The following is a 26856-nucleotide window of genomic DNA, read 5'->3' as shown; positions in this document are numbered from 1 at the left end:
GATCAGGCGCGAAGGCAAGAGAGGTGACTCTCTTTTGCTTGCGTCAGTGGCGCCACCGAGCACTGTGTTGACTAACTATAACAATCTCTTGTCCAAAGCTGCGTCGATAATGTCACTGTTCATTCTTCAATATAAGGTCTGACACTAATAAATACCACAATATATATATATATATACTATATATATGGTCTAATCGTAGAGTTTTGTTGAACACGGCCAATGACTCAGCAACAGAATCTCAAGTCTCGTCAACATTTTATGTAAATATATAACTTGCGGCCGGATATTCATAATCTAGGATCTTACTATTTAAAATCGTCTTAAGTTTCTCAAGAGATGGAAGCTGAGATGATTTTACAAACAAGAAGGTCTACTTATACGAATTTCGGCCTGTCATCATTTTTTTTTTTACTATTGTTAATGGACATCAAAATAGCAGAGTCGTCTGCACCAATCTGCACAATGATCAATGACGTATGACGCATGCGCAGAACAATCTTCAGTTCGAACAAAATGATCGTGATAAAAATTCCACAATCTCTCAGCACTGGCTCTTTCAGATCTAAACTCACATCTAACTCAGAAGCGCAAAGAATGTACGCACGCGAAAGTAACATTAGAATGAGAACATTCTCGCCGGATTACATCAAATGTAAAAAAGCGCACGCGGAACAAAAGGGAAATGGCGATATCGGATTGGTCGGCGCTGCGGACTGGCCTGATGTTATTTCGCGAGATGTGTCATGTGACCAAGTTCCTCTATTTATGCAAACATCACCGATCGACTCCTCGAGCTCGCAGTCTCGTGGCAAAACAATAACAAACAACACAGTTCGCAAGTCCAAGTCGCTCGCGATTTTCTTGCCCGTTTTTGCGTGATTACATTGTCGTGCAAGCGAAACGTTTTGTTGATGCAAACCGTTGCGATTGATCTGTTACCTGTGCCTGAATCGTCTCTGAAGCTCGTCGGAGGAAAATCGAGTCGACGTGAAACCCAAACAGCGTGAAACCCAATCTGGTCTCGCGTGATGATGTTGTCAGCCGCGAACAAGAGCCGTGGTTCGTGCGTATTGTGAACGCGCGCGGGCCAATATGCGATTTCGACGTGTTCGCCGCTGTTCTTCTCGATCAGGTCGGCTCGTCGAGTGTTCCAACGTGCTAGAGAACTAGAGTCGTCGCGTGTCGTGAGGTTGCGAATCGATCGCGCAACACGGACGAGTCAAAATTGAGTCGTGTGAGGTCGTTCGGTGGGCGATAGTCCACGCGTGCGTTTTTTTTTTCCATCGTTCCGCTCGCGTTTTCCATTCGCTCTGTGATTGTAATTGTCATCCACAAATAAAGACGCGCGCATAATAACTGTCTCGATACCGCGTCCCGATGAAATTGAAATTGAACAAGTCGAGTTGAAAAACAATATCGTTACTTGACGAACTTTTATTTACTTTCTCGTAAAGAAAAATAACAGCGCGATCAGCACGTGGCATTGTTACTGTTGAAAAATCTCTTGCTAATGGACGACTCCAAGTATAACAATTTCTCGCTAGGTAATATGATGGACAACGTGGTGAAACAGGAACCTGTCCAGGAAATGGGTTCAGCTTCGGCATCCGTGCCAATTCCTGGGGGATACAGGGGCACCACGCGCGGAATATATGATCAGTTTTCTCCGTCACCGTTGACAGGCACCTCTGGATGGGACATGAGGGCAGATACCTTGGATCCTTTTAAAATGGATCCCGATCAGTTGGATATCTCATTTAAAATGGATGAAGATGATATATTTCAAGTGGACAAAGCTGAACTTATCCAAGGCCCGACTCTTGCTGAATTGAACGCTGATGATACTCTTCTGGGGGACCTTAACTTTGACGACCTGGTGCTGCCAGAAGAAATGGTTCATCCAATAAAGGTTGAGACTACACCGTCATCTGGATCACTGTTCAACAATGGCATAGGGTTTGCACCTAGTAGTTTTCCTCAAACTGGATTGACTTATCGTACTTGTCCTACATTTACTAGTACTCATGGATTTAATGTAAACAGAGGTTCCAATATTGTGGACAACATGGAAGCTGTTAGTCCAACTGCATTTCCTAGTCCAGGCACTAGCAATATTGCAGGTACGTGTTTAAATAAACATACAGCAAATAGATACTAGCATACATATGTAAATAAACATACAGCAAATAGATACTAGCATACATATGTAAATAAACATTTGCATGAACTATCAACATAAATGTAATATAATTATTATTTTATAACTCTAATTATAAACATAAATACGAGTATAATTGAATTATTTTTCTTGGATCAGGAGAAAAAAATTATAATACATATTGTAATATAGACAGTTCAACAGCTAGTTCATCGACCTCGCCACATCCTGTAGGACGGCCTATTACATCACCTACTTTGCATAATCTTCTTATGAGGAGATGTGAAAATCCATTTAATAATCCAGCATCCAGTCAAGTGGATACCGTCTCTACAATTGGAAATAAATCCAAAGTTTCAAGACTATCCATGTCTGCGCCAACACAGACAATGGGACATCTGGATCAGGTCTGGGCGCGCAGGGAACCAAGACAGCATTTGTTAAGTACTGGTAGCTTGGTTGAGGCAGGTTCAACAAGTAGTCTAAGTACCGGAGGACCATTAAGTCCAGATCCACTTTGCACCGATCTTCTTAGCCACGACGAAGGTTATGAAGACAGTGACGATGATAGCGATCACTATGATGATTACAGCAGTGACAATGGTATTTATGCATATAATGTAATTTATGCATATATATTATGTATTAATTATTTTTTATAATTCTTGTATAGCAAAAAAACTGTTAATATTTTAGTTACTTAAAATATATCTTAAAAAAATGTTTATATTGTAGTCATTTAAGATATCTTAAATATAAGTTACTTAAATGACAAGTTGAACTGATATTTATCAGATACAGGTGGAAGCGATGGCGAGGATCAGAGTAACAGCAGATCGGAGTTAGGAAAGGAAAGCAGACACAGTAAAAAAGAGCGATTTTTCTGGCAATACAACGTCCAAGCAAAGGGACCAAAAGGACAGCGATTGATAGCTCGAGCACGCCTAGAAGATCCGCACGTCTTGAATGAAGCAACTGATCCGGTATTTAGTCCTCATTGTGCCCTCCGAGGAATTAAACATAGCGGGAAAGCACGGAAAGGCGATGGAAACGACCTTACGCCGAATCCTCGAAAACTTCATAACATCGGGCGCGAGTTAGACAAGCTCAATCGTATTATAAATGACATGACACCTGTTTCAGAATTACCCTTCACAGCAAGGCCAAAAACACGTAAAGAAAAAAATAAGTTAGCCTCGCGAGCGTGCCGCTTGAAGAAGAAAGCTCAGCATGAAGCTAACAAGATAAAACTGCACGGACTCGAGGCAGAACACAGTTGAGTAGATCTTAATAGAATCTGCACTTTGATGATTATTAATTACGATTATTGAAGGCACGAAATAAAACACAATAACGTGACTTTTCAGGACGTCTTATACAAGGTATATCACAAGCTAAACACACGCTCGCTGCTAAATTAGCTGAACCCAATCCGGAAAATCAAGAAGAGCTTACACGACAAATGGAGAGATACTGCAAGTTGGCCACCAGTAAGTAACATCTCAAAATTTATTGTTTTATACATACGCATGAAGTGTATTTTTTATATGTATGTAAATATGATAGCAGTTATTATGTCCTAACATACGTGCTAACTCGTGATTTCAGAAATGAAAATAGCGAATCATTCGACAGAATTTGTGAACAAGGTATTGGAAAATATTAGAGCTGGAATTCCTGACGGCGGCATCGATAATTTTTAATACAGAAAACTACTGTGTTTTCTCCTATCAATTGTGTACCTATGCATACATATTGAATATATCTACGCGTATATATAATAAACTTCAGAAAAATACACTGAAAATATATCGTTCGTACGCATATATACACATATATATGCTTACATATATATGCGCGTATATATATAATTATGTATGTATGTATAGGATAAAGCTTTATCTTTAAAGTTCAACGCTGTTGAATGCTTTGAAAAAAAACAAACTTATGTGGTTTAACACTTCTATATAGTTACCTTAATGTATAATTATCATACATTAATTATACATTGTTTTGCAAATATTCATCGATATAACTGAGAAAAACGAAACCTTGATACATGTATATTTGATTTAATCTCTAGCCGCTCTTCATGATCATATACAAATCGTCTCAGTCGTCTTTTCTTCTCTTTTTTTATTTTTTATTTTATTTTTTTAATTTTTTTTTTTAATGAAAACGTCTGCATTTTTATCCGTTGTACATATTGGTCAAATGTATATAACAGTTTTAACGTATCGTGTACGATAGTTTCAGTGATGTATCTTTGTACAAACACACATACACAGAGTGTATATTTTTTTTATAAATTAGCTACGGAGCAAATATATTTTGTCCTTTTATGGAAATTATATATTCTGATAAAAGTGCAAGAAAAAAAGTGCCGAATGCCACTTAACAGATGTAAAAAATTGAAAAAAATAAGTTGAAATTAAACGCAACTTTGTCATCTACGGTAATTCTGCAGGATGCGAAAAGAATATATTCGATTAAATATATCATCAATGTCCATTATATCGATCAGTGTTGCATATAATGGTTTTAATTTGCATAAGATAATGTAGCACAAGATTTCTTGCTTTAAAATAGCTACAAAAATAAGGTATTAATATAGTATTCGGTGTAATCATGTTGTTTTTTATTATTTGTTGATACTATAACGTGTTTTAATTGTTTCTTCTTTTGCGTAAAACAAGCGTGAATATAATTAGATAAGTGTAGTTTTTTGAAAATCAAGGTTTCGAAATTGTTGATTGCTTAACGCAACAATATATTAATTGACATTGATGATTTTTTTTTATATGTCGACGATGTAGTTTTAAACGTAGTAATAAAAAAAGATCTATAACGTGCAGAAGTTGCACTTAGGGAACGAGCTTTGAGTGATGTAATTGTTTGCTGTTTGCTGACTCGATCTACCTCAGAACGAAACGCTATACCTATAAATATATATGTATGTGCAAATATTATATATTTATATCAGGTAAAAACATTAGGTAAGTTAGTGTGGTTTGCGCCAGAATAATTCGGAAATCAAAAGATTGTCAAGTGATCGTCATGATGTTCGCACCTAATTAAGTATTGAAAAAAAAGCAACGTGTACCTTTCCGTAATTCAAGGCTTTAAATTCACGCGGAAAACTACGCGAACTTATTTGATTACCTGATATACATATATGTATATATTTGCATTGAAAATAAAATAATTATGTGTACATGGAAAGAGTTTTGTGTATATGAAAAGATTGTAATCGTGGCGTCAGAAAAAATGACATGCTGTTTTTTTTTAAGAGTTTAGGTGAAATACAATGCCCGGATGGTAAATCCGACATCCCTTCTGTTTATCATGTGACATTTAGAACAATTATACGCCGCGGTTAGAATTATATTTTGCTAATTACTAATATATAATAGATATATTTTAAATATGCAAGATGTTAATCCGTATTATATATATATATATATATATTCATAATATATATATATTCGTACTAATATTTTTTTAATCAATTTTTGTATGTAAAGTTGCGCATAGAGTATAGTGATAACGAAAAAGTACAGATATATAGTCATATATATATATACATAACTGTATGCATATATATAAAAATTTATAAATACAGATGTTATATAATCCTTATCAAATCGTTATGCAGTTTAATTTATTGTTATACAGAGTATATTATATGTGTAAACGTTGAACAAATTCAATGAGATATCACGAGATGTATAGCACGAAACGTCTCATTTCGAATCGATGTCATTGTAATCACGAATGTGCGACAAGGTAATAAGCGTGTACGTAATAGGAATTCTCTGTTCTTCTGAGATGTGTGCAATTACGTTCGTGCAAAACGTTTCCAATTATTTCGGCGATGATTTTGAATATTTTTATGATGCTGTTTGCGATGTGTTTGTGTTGTGTTCGCGAGCACTTGTGATGCCCAAGCATAAAATAAAATTTATTATAAATTGACGTGATAAATTGATTGACGTGAGTAAAATTAGCGCAACTTTTTGTTATTACGTGTCGTTACAAGTGGATGAAAAAGAAAGTTTATATAAAATTGTACTTGGCGTGCAGACGCATTCCCGGTATTGGTCACACAATTAATCGAGTTACGACGGCAAACGATCCGACGACAAGCGATATTTTGTCAGAATGTAAAAATGATGAATTGTCATTTTTATTCTAATAAAAAAAAAAGGCAACCATGTGAACGGACTTTTCTGCAAGCATGTAATTCTATACGTAATATATATATTTGTCATTATTTTAAGACATAATTATTTTTAGAATCAAGATTGGTCCTGAGAGACGCTAGAAAAACATTTTATATACGCAATACTATTTATAATAGAAGCATAGTTTCCTCACTCATTGAGAATTCATACGCGTGTGTTTTGTTTGCTGTTTTCTACTTTTTTAAATCATAAAAAAACTTAAAAAATATAAAGTGTACACAATTTTGTTTTTTTTTTATGATCTATTCGAATATGTGTGATGGGTCGACGAGGTCACAAATATAATTGATTTTTCAAGAGTAAACAAACAAATATATCTAATATATTGCACATTGATGAGAAATCATGTATTGTGTAGAATTTAGGGCCAATCTTTCATCAACCATGATCAACTTAACCGGCCGATCATTTCATTGAAATTAACCAATCACGTTAAACAAAATTTAGCCGGAATTGACCAATCATGGTTGACATTTGATCGACCAATTAGCTTAAGAGAGAAAAAATGAGATCGGCCTTTAAGTCTATCTCTCGAAATATGTATCTCGAAGTGTCTTCTTCTCTTTCTTTTCTCAGCAAACTATAAGAAAAAGAAGAAGAAGAGGGAAAAAATTCGAGATGATTTCGAGAGTGACAACAAGTGTCTCGATTTTTCAATCAGCACTGGCCACAATGCGCGTGCGCAAATTCTGTCTGTTTTTTTTTTTTTCACACATTTCCATCACTGAAGAAAGAACCACGAAACGCCAAAAAGAGACACACGCGCGCACATACACGTAGTAAGCGGGTACTCTGCAGTGGTATCAAGACAATTTGCTTTCTACAAGATTATAATTTTGCTTAATAAGCTTCGTAAGGGAAGCGCCCCTCCGAGAGAATTCGTGATAGTGTCGCATGACGATTCCGTACGGCACGTGAACATCTGCATGCTTGCAGTTATGTGCTTCCATTGTGAGAATACAAGTGCTTTATGGTGATAATATGTCAAAATCAAACATAAGGAAGATAACGGCTGACCCTACGAAATGTAATATAGACTCTTCTCGACGGCCGAGCGTGTTTGAGAGGTTGGGCACCAAACCAGCAATCGCCACCAACGCCGCTCAGAATACATCGGATTACTGTAGAAATTGGGCACTCAACGGCAGTTGTTCTTACGGAAAGAATTGCAAGTGAGTGCCTTGTAATTCTTGGGAAAAATGTCATCGATCACGATGACCTCTCCGATGTGCACGTTGAGAGTTTTCTCAATCAATTTATTTCACAGATCTAGACAGAGATAAAAAAAACCTATGTGTACGCGACATATATATATATATATATATTGTTTTTGTACGTGTGTACACACATTTTGCTATGTGTGGAGGAAAGTTGAGAACACACAAAACAAACAGTACCACGAAGATATAAACTTTCATTTGTTTTTAATACGTTTTTTTTCAAACAAAATTTACATCTGGTTGTTAAAGGCTTGGTTTGTCAGTTTACTCGCTTGTTTCACATGGCAACATGGTGTAAAAATATATTCGAGACTTGCAAGATTGAAAATAACGATCTTATAAAATATTGTTTTTTTTTTTTTTAATGAAATATATTGTTTGCTGTTGATTATTGAAGACAATAATGTTGCGTTTTTCTTTGTCAATCAGATACGCAAATACTCATACGTTAATAAGCCCGTCCAAGCGTGCTAAGAAGGATAATGCAATCGCAAACGCATCATCGGTAAGCACGTAAGATACATTGCCATTTAACATTCTCAGTGTTTTGTCAAGCAACACACGCATGTATGTAAGAAAATGGCATCAAAACAATTTGTTTTTATTTTTGAAACTAAAGGATGTTTTCTTTTTTTCTTTCTGTCGGTCTCTTCAATATATTATAGCACATCGAAGATCCATTCAAACGGCTTACTTCGAAGATTGTAAAAAAGGCGTCGCACAGTCCAGACTTGAATATAGAAGAGTGGAATCAAACGGATCTCGAGTACGAAGACGAGAAGGCATTGGAGAAACGGCGGCAGTTGTTACAGCGAGAATTGGAATTACAAATGAAGAAGGATAAGGAAGTACATGGCAAGGATAAAATAAGACAGAAGAAAAAAGCTATGAGCTCGTCTTCCAGTTCACATACTTCTAGCACATCTAGCAGTAGCAGCAGCTCCAGCAGCGAAGATTCGTCTTCCACATCTACATCAGATTCACGAAAGAAGATCAAGAAAATTAAGACTAAGAGACATCACAATGCTTCTATTGATTACAGCGAGGATAAAGAGAAGAAAAGAAAGTAAGCATTCTCTCTTGTGGCGCACGATGTTCTTTATAGCTAATACATGATAATTTATGTCATTTTTTTGTAATAAAACTTATGCACAATTACGTCAGTGCAAATATTTTATTGATTGAATTTGATTTTGAAAATTGTGTTTATAGATTAAAGCTCAAAAGGCTGGGAACAAAAAATGACAAAGCTGTAAGCAAGAAGAAACGCAAGCTCGACAGCAGTTCCGCGAAGAAAGATCTTACGGCGAGATCTGTGAAAAAGCATGGTTCGTCTTCTGCGTCGAGGAAGCATTCCAATTCCTTACACGCTAGATCGCCCACGAGTCAGCAAGGATCTTCAGGCGGGGTTGCGTCTACGTCAGCGATAGTTTTAGGATCGTCAGTTTCTGTTGCGCATCACGCATCGTCCAACAAGATCCGCGAGAGAAACAGAAGTGAGTCGCCGAAATCAATAAAACCCAATCGAGAGATGGATAAAGAGGAAAGCAGACATTACAAGAAGGTGCGTGACGCGGACGAGTGTCTCTCCAAAGACACTGTCAAGTGCAAGTCATTAGATAAAATCAAGGAACAGCAAGACAAGGAAAAGACCCGTGCGATCGATGAAAAGATCAAGTCGGACGACAGGCAGAGATCTAAGTGTAAAGACAAAGATGTGCATTCGCGTACGCCGCCTCTACCCTCGTCATCAGAAAGATCGTCCAAACATCAACACGTCAAGGAGAATGCAAAGACGCGACGCAGTCGGACGCCTGATAAGGCACCGTCGAGATCGAGGCGCGATCTCACTCCGATCAAAAATGCAGAAAAGCAAAATAACTCGTCGAATCGCGCGAGAGATGCGGAGAAGAAAGAACGCGATTCTCACAAGAGAGACAAGAGCAAGGAACGAGAGGATGTGAGAAAGAGCGAGCCGAGTTCTTCCAACAAGGCGAAGCAGACAGCACTTCCGACCCAAGACGAGAGTTATCGCAGAAGCAAGGACAATTTCGACGAGAAGACCTACAGCAGTGAAAAACCGCGACAAAAGAGTCGCGAGCGTCAACGCGAGAAAGAGACAAGAGAGAACGAGCGTTATTCGAGGCTTCCTCGCGATCAGCGACAGGAACCTCAGCGCGAGAAAGATAAGGACGAGTCTCAAGAGCGTTGCCGTAACGAGAGACAACGGGAACGAGATCGCGATAGAGATCGCGATCGCGAGAGAGAACGCGAGCGCGACAGAGAGAGAGACAGAGATCGCGACCGAGACCGAGAACGTGACCGTGAACGGGAGAGAGACAGGGAGATACGTGAGAGGGATCGTGACCGAGACAGAGAAAGAGAGAAGCCCATGAAGTCGCGAGAAAGGGACGTGTCCACGGTGGTGTCGTCATCCACGTTGAGCTTATCGGTAGATAAAAACTCGCGTTACAGCAGCAGGACTAAGGAACGATCGTTGACTAAGGATGCGTTTGAAAAAAGCAGCGGGACTCGCGAGCGCAGCAGGAGCGACCGCGAGCGAGAACGGTCCGAGACGAAAGCGCTCGCCGAGCGTGAACGGAATTCCACGCAGTCACGTTTAGAGGGAAGATATGAACGAAGCGGTGTGGTTGAGAAAGATGCATCGTCGAGTCGCAGTAAGTCGAGCGTGAATTCGCCGCGGGATCGCATGGATCGTTTTCGAGAGACATCCTTGGATCGCGCGTCTTTGCACGACAAAGGCGGACACACTGTAACGTCATCAAGCGTACAATCGGCTGCGCCGTTGTCTACGATACCGTCTACCTCGTCTTCCTCGTCAGCGACAGCCGCGGCACCTGCTCTGTCATCGTCTCGCGATCATCTGATAGACATGGTGGATGGTCACTACGACAGGGATCGGCACAGGAGGTTTGGCGTGAGATACGAGCGAGGACACACGTCGGAACACACTACTAGAAAAGACCAAACGCGAATTGAATCGAGCCGCGTTCCGAATAAGATCGATCGGATAGTGGATCGTCGAGATGCAACTAGTCCACGACGCGCTATAGAAGTGGACAGGAACTTTGGTAGAAACTACGGCAGAATGCCGGAGCACTGGGATGAGCAAGAGGAGTCGTCGTCTCACGTGGAATATCGCGAGCACGCTCATATTCACGAGGAAGACAGGAGAAAAACGATCGAAGGAAGAAGGTATGACAGTCCTTTTGAAGAGAGACGCGTTGCTCGCGAAGAACGTCCTAGGGAATCGAGGTACGTGATTCAGGCACCGGAGCGGACTGCTTTCGACGATCATCGTCATCATCACCATCATCATCGACATCCTGTGTATCCTAACGAAAAACTGAGACCAAGTGGAACTGGTACCAGGTAATATATAATATGTAATTTATTAACTTATTTATAGTTGTATGTTACAAAAATCAACAGTGTATAATTGTTCTTCCTGTTATCAAACAGAGAGGAGACCATTTCTAACGATGATTGGGAGGGACATCATCGCGATGTTGAGCATGGTCGAGACCGAGGTTATCCAGCAGTGGAATGGGAGGAACGAGAATGGCGAACGAGAACTTTATGGGAAGGCAGAGACAGTCTTCCTCGTTCGGAAACACACGACGACGAGTGGAATTCCCGATACGACAATTCCATAACCGACTGGAAGCCCAACGATGTACGCAAGTGGGACAATCAGAAAGTTCACGTTCGATCGCATTACAGGAAGGAACGTTCGAAGGAGATTGGAGAATCTGTACAACATAGGTATAGCACAGGATTAAAATAAAAAATTAAATCGATAGACTATGCGTGTTTCTATACTGATCGAGATTTCTTCGCTATTTCAGCAAACGAAGGTCGTATAATGTGCCAGAAACAAGAGAAGAGCCGGTGATTCATCCCTCTGCTAAACAGGCTGCTATTTACGGTAGTATGAAAGAAGAACCTATCAATAAGAAACTGATGGAACTTGCCGAAGGGAGATTGTGCACAACCACCACTAGAGAAAAGTCCACCGATAGTTTCCAGAAAAAGACCTTGCAGAAGGAGAAGCCGGAAATCAAGGAACCTGTTGTGACGGAACCGAAACGTCCTGTTACCGATGAATCCTTACAAACTCTCCACACTGAGAGTGATTTAAGTGACATTAGCGACGATCCTGACGACATACTTAACATGGAAGAAGATATTGCGGTATGTATGACTATATATATATATTTTTTTTTTACGTGGAAGAAATCCTTATAGAGGACACCCTCACCCTCGGGGGAAGGGCAAGGGTAGTGCCGAACTCGTATTGACTAAAAACTCCTACGGTGTGCCGACCGTGCGCGATTTTGGGGAAGACCCTGAAACTCTGAGAGAATTTGCCACGGGTCTTTCCCTTCATTTTAATGATAACACGCTCGGAAGGATGGTTGGTTCTTCTTGCATCTCGAGCACCGGCAGCGAGGTAGGACACACACTGCTTCGCTGCCCCGACTGAGGGGACCGCGTCAGAACCCCCCACTCTGACCCTGTAGTGATTATTTGTCTGCGTGATAGTTGGTAATATTACGCAGCCACCACTTCAAGTTGTGCCGGGGCGATGGCCTGACGAGGTGACCGGTCGTTCAAACGTCCATTGCCTCAACCTACCCGACACTACGCCGCGAACGCGAACAGATTTCTTCTTCCCCATCCAGAAGAGAACTGGAACTCTTTCCCGCTCCAACTCTTGCTCTGTGGTCTCCTGCAGCATCATCTGTTCACAGAAAAAGACCACAGACATATCTACATCTTACGTTGACTCTTAATGACCTTGTTTAATATTTGATTTATATCTTTTTGTTCTTTGCAAAAGAAATAGATGTTTTTTTGTTATTGTATAGGACATGGAAAGTACAGCACGAACAAATAAAAAAGTTCCGGAAGTTGCGAGCCGTGATGCACAGCCGACTACACAAGAGCCGACTCAGGGGTCTCCAAAAGAGTCTGCAGAAGAAGCTATCTTTAGTTCAAAACCTAAGGATAATGCCGATACGGTGTCATTGAAGTAAGACATATTTACACGAAATGACAATCTTTTAAAATAATCGTGTATATGCAAATTTGATTTTTTAAACAAAATAAACGTATTGCTATTGTTAATAGAAACATGGAAGACGATAACATGGAAACAATGGATTTCGAAGAAATATCTGACGGCGAGCTGGAAGAGGATATCAAAACGAGCGGCAAAGGATTAGGTGATGCTCTGGGTGTTGATTGGGAGTCTCTCGTGAAGGAAACGCAAGCGAGAAGAACCGTATCGTCTAGTCAAGATTCCACGGAGAATCGATGGCAGTGCAAAGCTATCTTTTATAGAATTGGTATATCCAAAAAATATGCGGGCGAAGATTTTGTAAATAAATTGCTTGCAAAATATGAGAAAAGTGGTAAGTGCTTTTATTGTAACGTCGCTCTGTGAATAAATTCGTTCTGCAATATAAAAAAAAATCTAAATCTGCGAATAATAGTCATAATAACATACAATTATGATCTCGCCTTATAGATCATAATAAATTATTACTTGATGACGTTGCGCTAATGCACACGGCACTTGCACGAAATCGTATGCTGCAGGACTTAGGTAATGGTGTAATACACGCCGTAGATGATTCCTTGTACAGGTGAGCTGTATATGATGAAGTCAATATTCAACAGCAAATCGCAAAATCTGTTTCATATGACCAATTCATAATTGTTTATAGAATTATTGTATCGTAATTTTGTTTTCTATAATATTTTCTCTAATACACGTAACGAAATCTTATTTCTTTACAGAAGTAATAATGCAGGTTACGACGAGGACGTGGACTACGATTGGGAAACGTTGAAACCAAGTGCCGCTTTACAAGAAGAAATAAAATGCCTGTTACAAGAAGTATAAAAGAAACAAGATTTATCCTATTAAATTTAAATATTTAAAATTGTAATTGACAATTTTTTTCTATACACAAATTACATCAGTATATTTCTCACTATATATGTGCACGTTCCGAATCCGTATATACATATATACCGTACATACATATATCTACATATATGTACGTATATATAAGATATCAGTGTATGTAAAATAGATTATCTGTGTCGACTGTGTCTGATTTCTCATCATAACAATTTCTATCATCGCGGTTTCTCGCAAGCTGATCTAATCATAAAAAAGAAAAATCTTCAGTTTTTATATGGATATTTTATTTTCGATGAAAAACCGTCGATATGTTTTGGGTTAATTTTAATCGTGAGTGATGAACTTGCACTTTTTTGATAGAATTTCCCTATATTTGTTTTTGTTTATACAATGTACATACGCATATATATATACATATATATATATATATATCAATCCAGAGATTATAATGCAATTATTTTGAGATTGATTTTGCATTAATCACTTCTGCGAACACAGGCCGCACCGATGTCATTTTGTAGTATACTCCTTGCCTTTCCTAACAGGCGTTCATTAATCTATAAAAAAAAAAAAAAAGTAAAAAATTATAAGACAATAATTAAGATATTTGTGATATAATTAAATTATTTCCTCATACTCTTGTGTAATGACGTATCGATTCATCTTGCAGTATCTGACGTTTAAACAACTCAAGATTTGTACGATACAGTTCATACAAAACAAGACCTGAAATATTATATTATTATAGAAAGGTAATAAATTAACTCTTGAAAAAATGAACATTTGTATTTTATTTTGCTTAACTAATTAGTTAACATGGCGCGGATAATTTTTTGTTTTTAGTATATGCTGTATACCTTTTTTAATAGAGTCTCCAGAACCTAGAGCGTCTAACGCGGAAAGTACATCGTTACAATAGGTTCTCTTAATTTTGAGTTCTGTATCGGTAAGATCTGAAATATAATGCAACATAAAAAAGTTCGTAAAAGTGATGATACTATATTTAAGTAAGAAATAAAAAAAATATTACATGTTACCTTTCCATTTAAGTTCAGGAGTTCTACCGAAGTAAGAGATTATACTATACTTAACATCCATCAGGATGTAATTAGTGGCAGGTACCAATTTCGACAATACCGCTTCTACAAACTTGAGAATTTCCCGCGGAGTTTTGTGTAAAACGTCAAGCACAAGTGCGTGTAACGTCGAACGAATGCAATCGATCTAAAATAAATTTATTAAATCCATAGTCGTAAGACAAGAACAAAAATTCAAACCAGACCTTTGAGTTGTGACATAAAAAAGCCATGTGTATATAACTTTAATTTATGTTTATTATTTATAGATATGAACATTTCATCAGCCTTCGGATATTACCTGTCTGTGATTCACGCTGATTCGACACGTGTCGCAGATCCAGGGAGAGCCGCGATTGAGAGGATCGCGGGGTAACAGATGACCCGAGCAATCGTCTTTCGCGCAGAGAAGCGCACCGAGCCGAGATCCGAATTCCTGGAAGAAACACAGCGTCTCGCGTGAACGTTGCGTCTCGCGCGAGGGATTGCGAAGAGAGTATTGGACGTACCGAAGGATCGGAGCACCTGTTGCAGTTGCAGGAAAAGAATTTGGTAGCTCTGAGAAACTGTCTTCTTCTCAACGTGTCCCACAACAGATCGGTGTAAGACATGGTGATCTCCTCGCCGGCTGCGATGGGCATCGCGGCGCTCACGTACAGTCGTTGCCGATCGTCAAAGTGATGCCTCGTGTTCGGCACGCAGCAGTGATTCTGCAACGCGCCCATCGGATAAAGACCGCGTAAACTCGTGGTGCGATCGCGGTCCGTCGCGACCACCACCTCGAACGAATTTGTATTGAAAATCCCGGAAATCCGTCTCATGAGTTCTATCTGCTCCTCGTTGGGAGTATTGCTCACGTTCTTCTTTATCAGATCGACCTGTGCGGTGAACAATAACGGAAGTACTTGTGTTTTACAAAAAAAGAGGTGTGTATGTATTTAAAAGTTCAAAAATAAAATATTTGATAAAATTATATATAAGAGAAACATTTACAGATAATATGAAAAAGACAAACATAACATTTGAAATCCAGCACCTCACGATCCTGAATAAGATTCGAATGGCACTCGAAGGCGTGTAAGAGTTCGCGCTGCTTCCTCGACAACGTGAGGCCGCGTATCGGTACCACCGCGAGCAACAGGTCCTTGGACCAGGTGGAACCGCAGGTCGGTGTCCATTCCTTCAGAAACCGGCACTCCGTTTCGGCGTGACGCGCGGAATTCTCGCATTCCGTCGAGCAGATTGGCAAACCGCAACCGTTATCGCAAGGGAACAGCGGACAGTCACCCTTGTAGCAGACCACGCACATCGGCGGGTACTTGTTGTAACATCGCGGTCCTATCAGCAACGGTGCGTCCGTGAAGATCAACTCGCCGGCTCGAATGTCTCGCGTGGCGAACATGCCGCGACCTCCCAACGAAGAATGTTCGATGGTCCACAGACGAGACAATTCATCTCGCAACAGATTGTTTTCGCGCAGATGAAGCTCGAGCAGTTTTTCGACCTCGCGCGGTTCCATCATCAAACGCACTTCTGTCAACTTTTCCCGTAGCGCGACACGCTTTTTACTTTTATATGCAATCGTCTTCTCTTACAAACATCTGACAAGGATGTATTTATTGTTTCAACACGGCACTGAGCCAGAGTGATTTCGCATAGCTCAGTTCTGAGTCTTGTTGATCTCGCGGGATTTACTATGGCACAAATAGAAAATGGGTTCTTATGAATCTTGCATTGTGTAAACAGCAGGGATTCTCTTTTCCGATGATTAGAATTTTCTAATCATTATATGATAAAAGATTTTTACATGTGTAAAGAGATGCCACACTCTGTACAAATGTACGTGTACGTGCACAGCGCGCAGGTATTTATACACACGTTTTTTGTCAGGTATGTGATATACAGGGTGTCCGACAATTAGTGTAAAATCTCTCGTGGACAGATAGAGGAAGTAAAACTGAGTCAAAAAATCCTGAACCATTTTTTGGCGTTTAAATGATTGAATAAATCAAGCCAATCAACGCCGACCTTTAGCCTTAAACGCACGTGAGTGAGCCGCGCGGAGCGCTCACGCACACAAGGCGCGTGGTTCACGACGTGCGTTCGGCTAAAGATCGGCGCCGATTGATTTATAATTTATTCAATAATTACTTCTTTATTATACGTAATAGAAAAAAATGGTTCAGGACTTTTCGACTCAGTTTTTCTCCTTCTATCTGTCTACGAGAGATTTTTTACACTAATTGTTCGGACACCTTGTATATCGATCTTAAAGGAACAAGAATAGCTCAGCTTTCGTAACACAACTGCGAGTTTAAATCGTATATAAATAAATATTACGCAACTCTAATGCTTCAATTAATTGTTCGAAGTTACAAACGATCGTGAAACAAGCTTGGGATAAAAAACGTGGGAAGCACTGATCATAATAGAAATGGTGATTTTAAAATAGAATTTTGTTTTGTTGGTATTATATACGCGCGCCTGGAAAACAGCCCAACTTGCCTACCTTGTTTATCTCACGAAATGTCATCAAATAGTAAACAAAGCGCGTAAAAATGTCGGAATAAATGACATCTTCCAAAACATAAGGCGTCATGTGTTTTATATGTATCATTTTTAATTATTTACTTAAAATTCTATCGAATGTAAGTCGTTACATTTGCTCAATTGCGCTGTAAAAGTACTATTTGCAATAGTAATTCTCACTACGCTCGCGTGTGCGGGTATCGATTTGCGCTGAAAATTGTGAAACATTGATCTGTTTTCCGCAACTGAAAACACGCCTGACATTATTACAGCTTTCAAAGAACCAATCTATCATCTTTATTTTTTTATTAAGAAAAAAATAAATCAATAATTAAAAAAGGGGTTGCTTCAACAATAGATAACAACAGTAAGCGCGTGTCTATGTTATCTATGTTCTCTTTTGACACGTCGTCGGATGCAAAGCTGTACAGGCAAGAGAGACGCTAACGTTTTTTACATACGAATCTTGAACTACTTTTCATTGTTAAGATATTATTTGAGGGCTCGAGCGTCTCTTGCCTGTAGACAGATTGCATTCTACGAATTGTACAAATTAAAAAACGCCTGGGGACATCGATTAATTGCTAACTGCTCTTTCTCTGTTTTGTTTAAATAATAGAAAAAATATCGGGATCTCAAACATCGACACGATTGTTTCACGCAAGCGTATCCAGCACGTAATAGCTATTTGTATGGCCGGACGTTGCCAAGGACTACGGTTCGAGTTGTCGTCGTCGTTGTCGTCGTCGACGGGATATCGTGAGCGGCATCGCTAAGAACAACGTGCATACATACAACGTATATACACCACCGGCCTATGCCGCGTCAGCAATATATGCGGCATACCGTACTGTGTACAAAATTGTCGAAAGTGCGGTGTTCCACGAGACGAGACTCGCGTTCTCCCTTTTTTTATTGCCCGCCGTCGCACAGATATGGGAAGGTAATTGGAGAAAGAAGGATCCGTCACAGCCCTTCCTGGTATCTCTCCCCTTCTTCCCCATCCTGAGAAGATCCTTCCGCTCTTTAATTCTTTCAGAGGGATCACACGGTATTCCTGTATCAAGTGTAAAATTAACTATATCTCTCTTTCTCTCTCTCTTTCTCTCTCTTTTTCTCTCCCTCTCTCTATTTCTCCGCAGGATTTTAACTGATAACGCAACGTTGATATAAAGAAGGTCACGGACGAGCAATGACATAATAGTAACGTGACTCGGGACAATATTATTGAGAGTTCGACTGAGAATTGTTTTTTTTTGTTGAGAAAGTTGCTATAATATCGTCAACTTTTTTATTCGTTCTCTTCATATATTTTAGAGAGAGAATATATATACTCTTATGTACAGTTCAAAAGTTCTAATTAAATATATACGGTTGTACGTACTCTGTAGCTTTTCTTTTTTTCTTTATAATTATTATTACTACATCAAAATTCTTAGTTTCAAAATTCGTCAAAGTTTTCGAATTACAAGATTTTGCCACTTGATATAATTTGTTAACACCAACATGTCTATCGAACAAAAAAAACGATTTTTGTCCAATTTCATAGTAAACTTGATGTAAAACCACGGATACTAAGTATATATATTGAGCGTGTAATTTATATACTTCATGTTACATAGATGCGCTTGCACATTATATCCAACATGAAGCGAATAGATCGCTATCTCTCGTTTAATTTATACCGTGTAATGGCTTTATGTATATTTTCCGATCTATGTATAATATGTACGTAGATTATATTCGGTATGTACCCGATATGTACCGAATATAATGCATACGTACACACGAACCACGGTAACATAATCTTTTTATACATGACACGTGCTTATAAGCACACACACACACACATCTACACATCAGCAACAAATCGACGTACATATGTATATGTATATAACATGCTATAATCATGCTACGAAGGTATGTAGGGCCACTTAGACTGGTTTATAAGCGGAGTTACTGTTCGCCATCCGCAACAAGGAGCACGCACAAAAGTTGTATTTTTATTCTAACAATATTGTCGGCCACGATAACGGTGTTTGCGCTAGGACCGGATTGTAGCGGAGATCCCTGTATGTACGGGATCTGTTTGGACAACGAGAACAGGTATACACATACATATATCTAGATAGACGCAAATTTGCTCTCGCAAAGCACACGCTCGACACACACATCTCGACAGCTGTCTAACAAGACTCGGATGTAACTTCCTTTGGCATAATATGGACACGAGTTACGCGCGGGAATGAACCAAGGATAAATGTAGGAACGAGCGAAGTTTTTATAATATTCTCGGAAGTTCGCGCGTTAAAGATACACGATGAAGATAACGCGACAAAGTTGTTCAGAGATCACGTTTGGAGATCAAATAATTTGACAAAGGGAATACCTATAATTTAAAGCTCGTGGAAAAAAAAACACACAAGTGCGAGACACGTGCGAGAGGGATAGATAAAAATTAGAGAAAAGTATTTATTTTTCTGTCTTGCGAAACAACTTTGGGGATCATGTCAGCACGTACTCCTGTTACTGCATCGACGGCTACACGGGGATTAATTGCGAAATCAATTGGGACGAGTGCTGGTCAGATCCTTGTCTCAATGGCGGCACGTGCAACGACGGCGTAGCCGCGTACAATTGCACTTGCCCCGACGGTTTCGTAGGTACATAAATCGCTTTACTCTTTTTTTTTTCTTTTTATTTGCTCGTACAAATTAAAATTGACTGAACCGAATGACAATTTAAATAAAAATACCAGGTACCAATTGCGAACAGAGATACAGCGAGTGTTCGAATCATCCGTGTCTCAACAATGGCACCTGCGTCGATTACGATGGCATCACCTGTCAATGTCCGGACGGTTATTCAGGTGCGACGAAAGAAATATTCTTGATGATAAAATTTTATTTTTGACACACAATTTTCCATTATTCGTAACTCTGTTGTCTTGCTCGTAGGAGATTACTGCGAGATCGACGCCTCGGTTTGCAACGATACTATATGCAAGAATTCCGGCGAGTGCGTCGAAGGACCGGGATTCTCATTCTATTGTCGTTGTCGCGAAGGTAAACATAGAAAAAAAATTGTATAAAATTATCTCTCTATAAGTGAACAAATATTTCTCAGCTTGACTACTGACTTTGATTGATTTTTTTATGATGCGAAAAGGATGGACCGGTACCCTCTGCGACGTCGATATCGATGAATGTTTGGAGTCGCCGTGCAAAAACGGCGGTCTCTGCATCAATATCCCAGCTTCCTATACTTGCGCTTGTTTATTCGGTAAATTACTTTCATTATTTAACGAGTGAACTCGTTGATATATATTTTTCCTAGATGGATCAAATACAATGTCAATTTTAATGACCAATTCCATTTTTTCGCACACTCTTAGTTTATATTGTTTTAAAGTAAATAATATTTCAAAGGTTTTACTGGCAAGGATTGCGACAGAGCGATCGTGCCGTGCGACGAGAATCCTTGTCAAAACGGTGCGGTGTGCTTGCTGGAAGACGAGCATCAGGTTTGCTACTGCGTTCCCGATTATCACGGCGCGTTGTGTGAACTCAAATACGACGATTGCGAATCGAAATTCGCTCAATGCGACAACGGAGGCACTTGCGTCGACGGTATCAACAGCTTCACTTGCTCTTGTCCACCGAATTACGGGGGTCCGATGTGCGAGTACAGTTTCTTCTCGACGGTCACCAGCGTTGAAGTAGCGGATACGTCCGAAGCGGAAACGAGTCCAATTAAAAGCACGACCTCCGTTGTATCACCCGAGGCATCGACTTCGATAGTGGACACTTCGGTATCGTTATCGTCAACATCGACCACTAGCTCTTCTGTGTATTCGACGACCCTGAGAGCAAGCAGTTCATATTACACGAAGAGATACACGTCTCCGGACAAGACGACCACGACCTCAGGATACGAAGATGGAAGTTCCACCGGGGCCAGTAGCGTTAGTGTTTTTCTTACCGTTCCATTTGCGAGATCCACGACTGTCAGAGACACGACTCAAGACAATCTCGTTACGTCCGAATCGGTGACGTTGCCGCCTTCCGTAACTACCGAAAGTCACTTTCGCACAACCGAGACGGGAAGCACCGAGGCTTATTTTCCAACCGGAAGATCAGTACGCGACGACGAAGTTACGAGAGAACCCAGCGATCAGACAACGAAGACCACGTACTCGTCCACGTACGATCAGACCACAAAAACATATTCACCGGCTACCGATAGAACGTACGAAAATGTGACGCACGTAACGGAATACACAATGAGTTTCAGGTGAATATATTATCTTGTAAGAAGTGTTTTTTTTAAAACATTGCAAGTTAATTCTCACAATCTGATACAATTCGTGTACACGCGCGAGATTTTGCGAAGCTTTTATAACGCTGCACGTTTTTTACACAGTCATCAACCAACAATGCTAACTACGAGTGAAAAGGAAAGGAGCACCGCACCAAGTGTCGCGACGGAACGCAGTTCCACGGACGCATCGTTTCCATTCAACACAAGTGTGTTCCAGTATACAACAGAATCAGCGCACAACAGAACCCTCGACGTGGGAACCACAGTCGTAGGCTCGCCGAAAACTGTTCTACCTCTGACCAGCTCGTCAACACTGCCGTCAATATTATCCTCCTCAACCGTGAAGTTCGACACTTCCACGGTACCTCCTCCGTTAACACCCACCGGCATATCTTTGGCAAATCAAACCGATACCGGCATCACGGAAATCGGTGCTTGCCGCGGGAATCAATGCTCAACGAGCACCACCGCTTTAACTCCGCGTAACGTTACCGAAGTGAGTGGTTTTTACGCAGAACAAATTGAAAATTAATTTGCATTCAAAAGGGAGAAAGAATTTGAAGATTAAGTCCGCTTAATTTTTTGTGTTTTTATATTTTTCACATAAATTTTTCTCTTAAGATACAACATTTTAAAAGGTATGTAATGTGTGTATTTTTTTTTGTATGTATCTCATATCTGTGTGCGTTGTTCAGTATGCCGATGGTTGCAAGACCGATTCTACCATTACGCAAGCGGCTTTCAACGGCAAATCTTTTGTCAGACAACACATCGAAGTGATAATCAGCGATAACAAGAGTGCAACGCTGCAAATTTACGTCAAACTTCGTACGGCATTTAAAAATGGAATAATACTGCACGTTTACTTCGACAACGAGAGGTACTCCCTGGTTTACTTGGAACTTGGGTCGTTGAAGTTTCAGTTTTCCTGCGGTCTGGAAACTATGTTACTCGGCGAGATCGACGCTGTTATCGATAACGGTTTCGAAGTGGGCATCGATATGAGGTAACGCGCGTGCGAGATGTTTGCATTAAAAGCGATATCACATTCCGTCCAACTTTCAATGTGAATTCTCTCCTTTCTCGCAATTTTGTTTTTGTAAAAAGATTACAAAAAAAGATATATATTTCTCTCTTGCCAGCTTTCATTACGTTGCCAATGACGAAAACGAGAAGTGCTTCGCCAAATTGCTGGTAAACGGCACTATGTCCGTGACCGGCGAACAATTACTGCCGCAACGAGGAATGGTTCCAAGATACGCCAATCTTTACATAGGAGGCATCCCATTAACGTTCTCGCATTATTTTCCCCACGTAGCTATGGGATTTATCGGTTGCATGGATTCTCTGAAGGCAGGAATTTTCACAGGAATGTTATATTCAAAATTGATTTCTATTTTCTCCAATAAAAATTTCGTTGCAGGTGAACGGCATTTCGCGACATTTCATTCACGATTCCATGGAGACCTTTCAAATCGAAGAATGCACGTCATTTTTATGTCTATCGAATCCGTGTCAGAATTTCGGCGCGTGTGAAGAAAGCGACGGTAGAATTCGCTGTAAATGCATAGCAGGGTAAATAATCACACTATCATGCAGCAACTGTGAAACAAGAACGTTTTTAAAAAAAACCTTTTTAATTTCTTCTCTGACATGTTTATTTGCAGCTACACCGGACCTTTGTGCGAGCACTCGGCGTGCAACGACAATCCTTGCTCGATAGGTGCGACATGCGTAAGCTCGCCGGGAACTGGTTTTATTTGCGTTTGCCCGCTCGGCAGTCACGGACTTTTCTGCGAAGAAGGTAAATCACTGTGATATATACATGAAAAAGTGCCAAACAAAAAGCCTTTTAATACACATTCCACGCGCGACGCACTGAGATCGCAATGTGACGAAATTACAAATCGATTTGCTCTCGCCAGATGCTATCCTGGTGCGACCGGCTTTCTCGGTCCTTGTTCCCGGCTTCGCCTCGTACATCGCTTACGGCGTGCCGATTTCGATAAAGGACACAATGGAGCTGAAGCTACGACTCATCCCTCGCACGTTCGATCAAATCTCCTTGATAGCATATCTCGGACAGCGAGGCTCGCGCCGCGATGTCTCGGATCATCTCTCGATAACATTCGTGCGCGGTTACATTATGCTCACGTGGGATTTAGGCTCCGGCGAGTGATCAAAATAAATATTAAATTATAAATCCTATTATATGTAATATATTTGAAGATCTCACATCCAAAGTCATCGAGAGGAGAATGTACGTGTGAGAGATATATAAAAATATATTTAAAGACTCTGTATTATTTTTATAGGAGTGCGAAGAATCTTTACCAGCGACTCATTGAACTCCCTGAACGTAGCGGGGTCGGCCGGTAAAACTAAAACGTATAGTGTTCGAATTGGCAGAAGAGGAAAAGAAGCGTGGCTTGCTGTCGAGGGTCTCAGCAATGTGACCGGTCAGGCGGTGGGATCTATGAGTCAACTCGATGTATCGCCAGTTCTTTATATTGGTACGTTATGAATTTGGCGCTGTGTCAGCACTCATATCGTTTTTCATCACACATTTTATCTTGCTAAATGTAATCATCGTTCGTATGTAATCTGACGTTATTTCATCATTTCATATTTGACGTCGATGGTAAACATAAAATCTTGACATTGACGAATAAATGTCAAGATGATATAGCACACGTTAAATGTGACGTTAAGTAAGCAGTACGTGTGTGTGTTTTATGTAAATTATTTTTTCTTGAAGGTGGCTATAAGTCCAAAAATTTCGAAACGTTGCCGCACGATTTGCCTCTCCATACCGGTTTCTCTGGATGTATATTTGACGTCGAATTGCGCACAGAAACGTCAATTCTTCCGTTGACTGGCTCTAGTCCGGCTACCGGTCGCGGTGTGGGCGAGTGCAATCGCAACGAATGCATTCGCCACTCGTGCAAGAACGGCGCCGTATGTTTGCATCACGGAGCGTCGTATAGGTAATACATAAATCTTAAAAATTCTCTCATAAAAGAAAAAAAAGATGCAAGACACTTTACAAGATACATACACGATGTAATTACTCTACGCGTAATTATTTATTTAACATATGTTTTTTTCACAGTTGTATTTGTACAAAAGAGTGGGTTGGACCAGATTGTTCTATTCCAGCATGATTCGCTAGGACTAATTTTATCCGCATAAGAAAAGAGACAACTATTGTGTCTCAGCTCTTATTACTTAGCGCAAATAAAATAACTGATCGACATCGATGTTACAGATGGTGTTATAAACAGTGAGAGCACGTTGTTCTTACAAATTTTATTATCTATGAATTTTCTATTGACCGTAGCAATCTCTCCGAGATTTAACTTAAATCAGGGGTGTGTTAGTTTTGGGTCGCGAGGTGGCGGAATGAGAGTTCAAGTATACAAATAACATTGCCGCCGATAAACGCGTTTGTAAATCATGTTTGCTGTACTCGTGATGCCATTCGACGTTGCCCCAGTGAGAGATCTACGTGTAAAAAAATTAATATTATCAATATTATTACTATAAAGTTGAAAAAAAAAAAAAAAAACAAAGGCAACTTGAGGTTAAATTATAAATTGTAAAAGATAAACGTTTTTATATACCTGAAATTCCTCTTCTAGTCGCGAAAGACTAACAGCTTCCGGAATATTAATCACTCTTGCAGCCGTGGCAAGAGTCAGAATGACTGATTTTAAACCGTCCACTGCATATACAAGACCTACGTATGTGTAGACAAATACTAGTGAGTAAATTATATTATACACGTATAGTGTTGTTTTTCTATAAAATATTGCCATTACCATAAATACTATTAAAATTATGCGACAATAAGTGTCTTGTTAACGCAGCTTTGGTTTCTGTGGACACAGTAGGAGCTTCTATAGTTTGAGTTCCTGCAATATCCACATCATAATGTTCACAAAACCAACGAATTATAGGATCCCACTTTTTTACTTGTAATTGATATAATTCATCCACCTCCTGAATTCACAAATTGTAATAGTTAAACATCACACTGATATTATAAGGAAGACACAGATTTGTACAAACACTTTCTTACACTGGAATAAAATAAAACTGTATCCGTTTCTAAGCAGTTTACTATGTGATTGACTAGATCTGTCTTGGTGTAATTATGTGGATTATCCAACACAGTGTTGCACAGAGATGTCTAAAGCAAAAGAATAAACTTATCAGCTTGATGCACACAATTTCTATAAATAATAAACTACAATATAAAAAGACTGTCTGATGTAAATTAGTAAAATATAACTGGAATATTTCTATATTGTAATCACACGTGTAAAATAATATTCAATTTGATCTCTTTATATTAGATTCAGAACAGTTGTGTTAGTGTTCAATATGAAATGACAATGCAGGCCAAGATTATATTTTTGTTACATAAAATTATATATCAATCATACCAAGTGCATACTTCCTCTGTCAATGGTCTCCTTCTGTGCATCCCATTCAGCAGCCACAGCCAAAGCTAATGGTTCGCTATTTACTTCAAATATTCTACCTTGAGGTGTCTTCAGCTTCCTCTGATCCAATGTAATCTCAAACTTGCCACCATTTGAAAGTATATTTGTTCTTCTATAAAATCGTTTTATAGTGGCTACAAGTGTCAAAGTATCTTAAACACACTGCTAGTAAAAATCAATCTCAAATTACGTATTTTCATTTAAATACACATTGGATAATAAAATCTGTCAAATAAGAATCTAACCTAAAATATTTTTAACAAACTATAACAGTGGTAATAATTACCCATATTTCTTACTACTAAGGAAGAAGGCACAAATTTGTTGCATTTAAAGTAATGTAACGTATTGATTAGTTTGTTAAAAAGTTGTAGCGTATTGTTCATTATTATTGTATTGCAAGTGGATCAAAAGACAAGAACACTGAAGAGTGTGTGTGTGTATCGAAAGTTAACATGGCGGTGTTCTTCTTCATAGCAAAAATTGATTAAGGTAATTTAAACGTTATGTGAAAATGAAAAGAAGAGCAATTGATAAAAAGTAACAAAAAAATGTTAATAATTTTTTGTATATTTTTGTATATTTTTTGTTGTATAGTACTCTATTAGGAGAATACTTGAGCAAAGGGATAGGGCGCACCTCTCAGCCATTTTCGAGAAAACTCGATTTAAATTAAATCATATAGTGTAGCTTATATAGCCTTTCGTTAGTAATATTTTCAAGAACCGCTGCGTAGCGCAGGTGCTTAGGTGCCCGACTGCTACGCTGGAGACTAGGGTTCGATTCCCGCCGGCTTTTTTTTTTTTTTTTTTTTTTTTTTTTTTTTTTTTTTTTTTTTTTTTTTT

General features: G+C 39.4%; 5 protein-coding genes across 9 annotated transcripts; 3 read left to right on the top strand and 2 right to left on the bottom strand.

Moving 5' to 3' along the window:
• Positions 1 to 329: 329 nt before the first annotated feature.
• Positions 330 to 5610, top strand: LOC109856280 (protein CREBRF homolog). 2 transcript variants are annotated; one of them, XM_020431363.1, is made up of 6 exons: positions 330 to 1956; positions 2044 to 2120; positions 2351 to 2761; positions 2954 to 3433; positions 3526 to 3648; positions 3767 to 5610. In XM_020431363.1, the coding sequence occupies exons 1-6, from the start codon at positions 1511 to 1513 to the stop codon at positions 3859 to 3861; spliced, it is 1632 nt and encodes a 543-aa protein (XP_020286952.1). In that variant the 5' UTR covers positions 330 to 1510; the 3' UTR covers positions 3862 to 5610. The 2 variants fall into 2 exon arrangements, with proteins under 2 accessions (XP_020286952.1, XP_020286951.1); XM_020431362.1 differs by having other exon boundaries at positions 330 to 2120.
• A 1459-nt stretch (positions 5611 to 7069) lies between these two features.
• Positions 7070 to 14987, top strand: LOC109856292 (zinc finger CCCH domain-containing protein 13-like). 2 transcript variants are annotated; one of them, XM_020431395.1, is made up of 11 exons: positions 7070 to 7574; positions 8052 to 8127; positions 8288 to 8688; positions 8835 to 11015; positions 11106 to 11408; positions 11492 to 11837; positions 12515 to 12678; positions 12777 to 13060; positions 13177 to 13294; positions 13449 to 13548; positions 14924 to 14987. In XM_020431395.1, exons 1-11 carry the CDS (start codon positions 7384 to 7386, stop codon positions 14927 to 14929), a joined length of 4170 nt encoding a protein of 1389 aa, XP_020286984.1. In that variant the 5' UTR covers positions 7070 to 7383; the 3' UTR covers positions 14930 to 14987. The 2 variants fall into 2 exon arrangements, with proteins under 2 accessions (XP_020286984.1, XP_020286983.1); XM_020431394.1 differs by lacking the exon at positions 14924 to 14987 and having other exon boundaries at positions 13449 to 14154.
• LOC109856293 (protein msta-like) lies at positions 14035 to 16563 on the bottom strand. The gene is made up of 7 exons (XM_020431396.1): positions 15691 to 16563; positions 15164 to 15532; positions 14956 to 15090; positions 14616 to 14802; positions 14436 to 14531; positions 14216 to 14304; positions 14035 to 14135 (listed from the first exon to the last, which is right to left on the bottom strand). The coding sequence occupies exons 1-7, from the start codon at positions 16174 to 16176 to the stop codon at positions 14055 to 14057; spliced, it is 1443 nt and encodes a 480-aa protein (XP_020286985.1). The 5' UTR covers positions 16177 to 16563; the 3' UTR covers positions 14035 to 14054.
• A 974-nt stretch (positions 16564 to 17537) lies between these two features.
• On the top strand, positions 17538 to 24703 carry LOC109856302 (protein eyes shut). Of its 2 annotated transcripts, XM_020431423.1 has the most exons (16): positions 17538 to 18126; positions 19104 to 19289; positions 19698 to 19846; positions 19942 to 20052; positions 20141 to 20248; positions 20352 to 20465; positions 20612 to 21476; positions 21606 to 21999; positions 22199 to 22509; positions 22646 to 22856; positions 22927 to 23078; positions 23171 to 23307; positions 23429 to 23674; positions 23819 to 24016; positions 24262 to 24490; positions 24616 to 24703. In XM_020431423.1, the coding sequence occupies exons 1-16, from the start codon at positions 18119 to 18121 to the stop codon at positions 24665 to 24667; spliced, it is 3471 nt and encodes a 1156-aa protein (XP_020287012.1). In that variant the 5' UTR covers positions 17538 to 18118; the 3' UTR covers positions 24668 to 24703. The 2 variants fall into 2 exon arrangements, with proteins under 2 accessions (XP_020287012.1, XP_020287011.1); XM_020431422.1 differs by having other exon boundaries at positions 17538 to 19289.
• On the bottom strand, positions 24560 to 26494 carry LOC109856303 (ATP synthase mitochondrial F1 complex assembly factor 2). Of its 2 annotated transcripts, none has more exons than XM_020431425.1 (6): positions 26298 to 26455; positions 25952 to 26123; positions 25585 to 25695; positions 25325 to 25505; positions 25127 to 25242; positions 24560 to 25007 (listed from the first exon to the last, which is right to left on the bottom strand). In XM_020431425.1, the coding sequence occupies exons 1-6, from the start codon at positions 26339 to 26341 to the stop codon at positions 24864 to 24866; spliced, it is 768 nt and encodes a 255-aa protein (XP_020287014.1). In that variant the 5' UTR covers positions 26342 to 26455; the 3' UTR covers positions 24560 to 24863. The 2 variants fall into 2 exon arrangements, with proteins under 2 accessions (XP_020287014.1, XP_020287013.1); XM_020431424.1 differs by having other exon boundaries at positions 24561 to 25007; positions 25952 to 26145; positions 26298 to 26494.
• Positions 26495 to 26856: the final 362 nt, after the last annotated feature.

Source organism: Pseudomyrmex gracilis, unplaced genomic scaffold (genome assembly GCF_002006095.1).
Source record: "Pseudomyrmex gracilis isolate BER0280 unplaced genomic scaffold, ASM200609v1 scaffold_113, whole genome shotgun sequence".
Classification (NCBI taxonomy): Eukaryota; Metazoa; Arthropoda; class Insecta; order Hymenoptera; family Formicidae; genus Pseudomyrmex; species Pseudomyrmex gracilis.
Note: the sequence above shows the minus strand (reverse complement) of the source record. Positions and strands in the feature narration are given on the sequence as shown.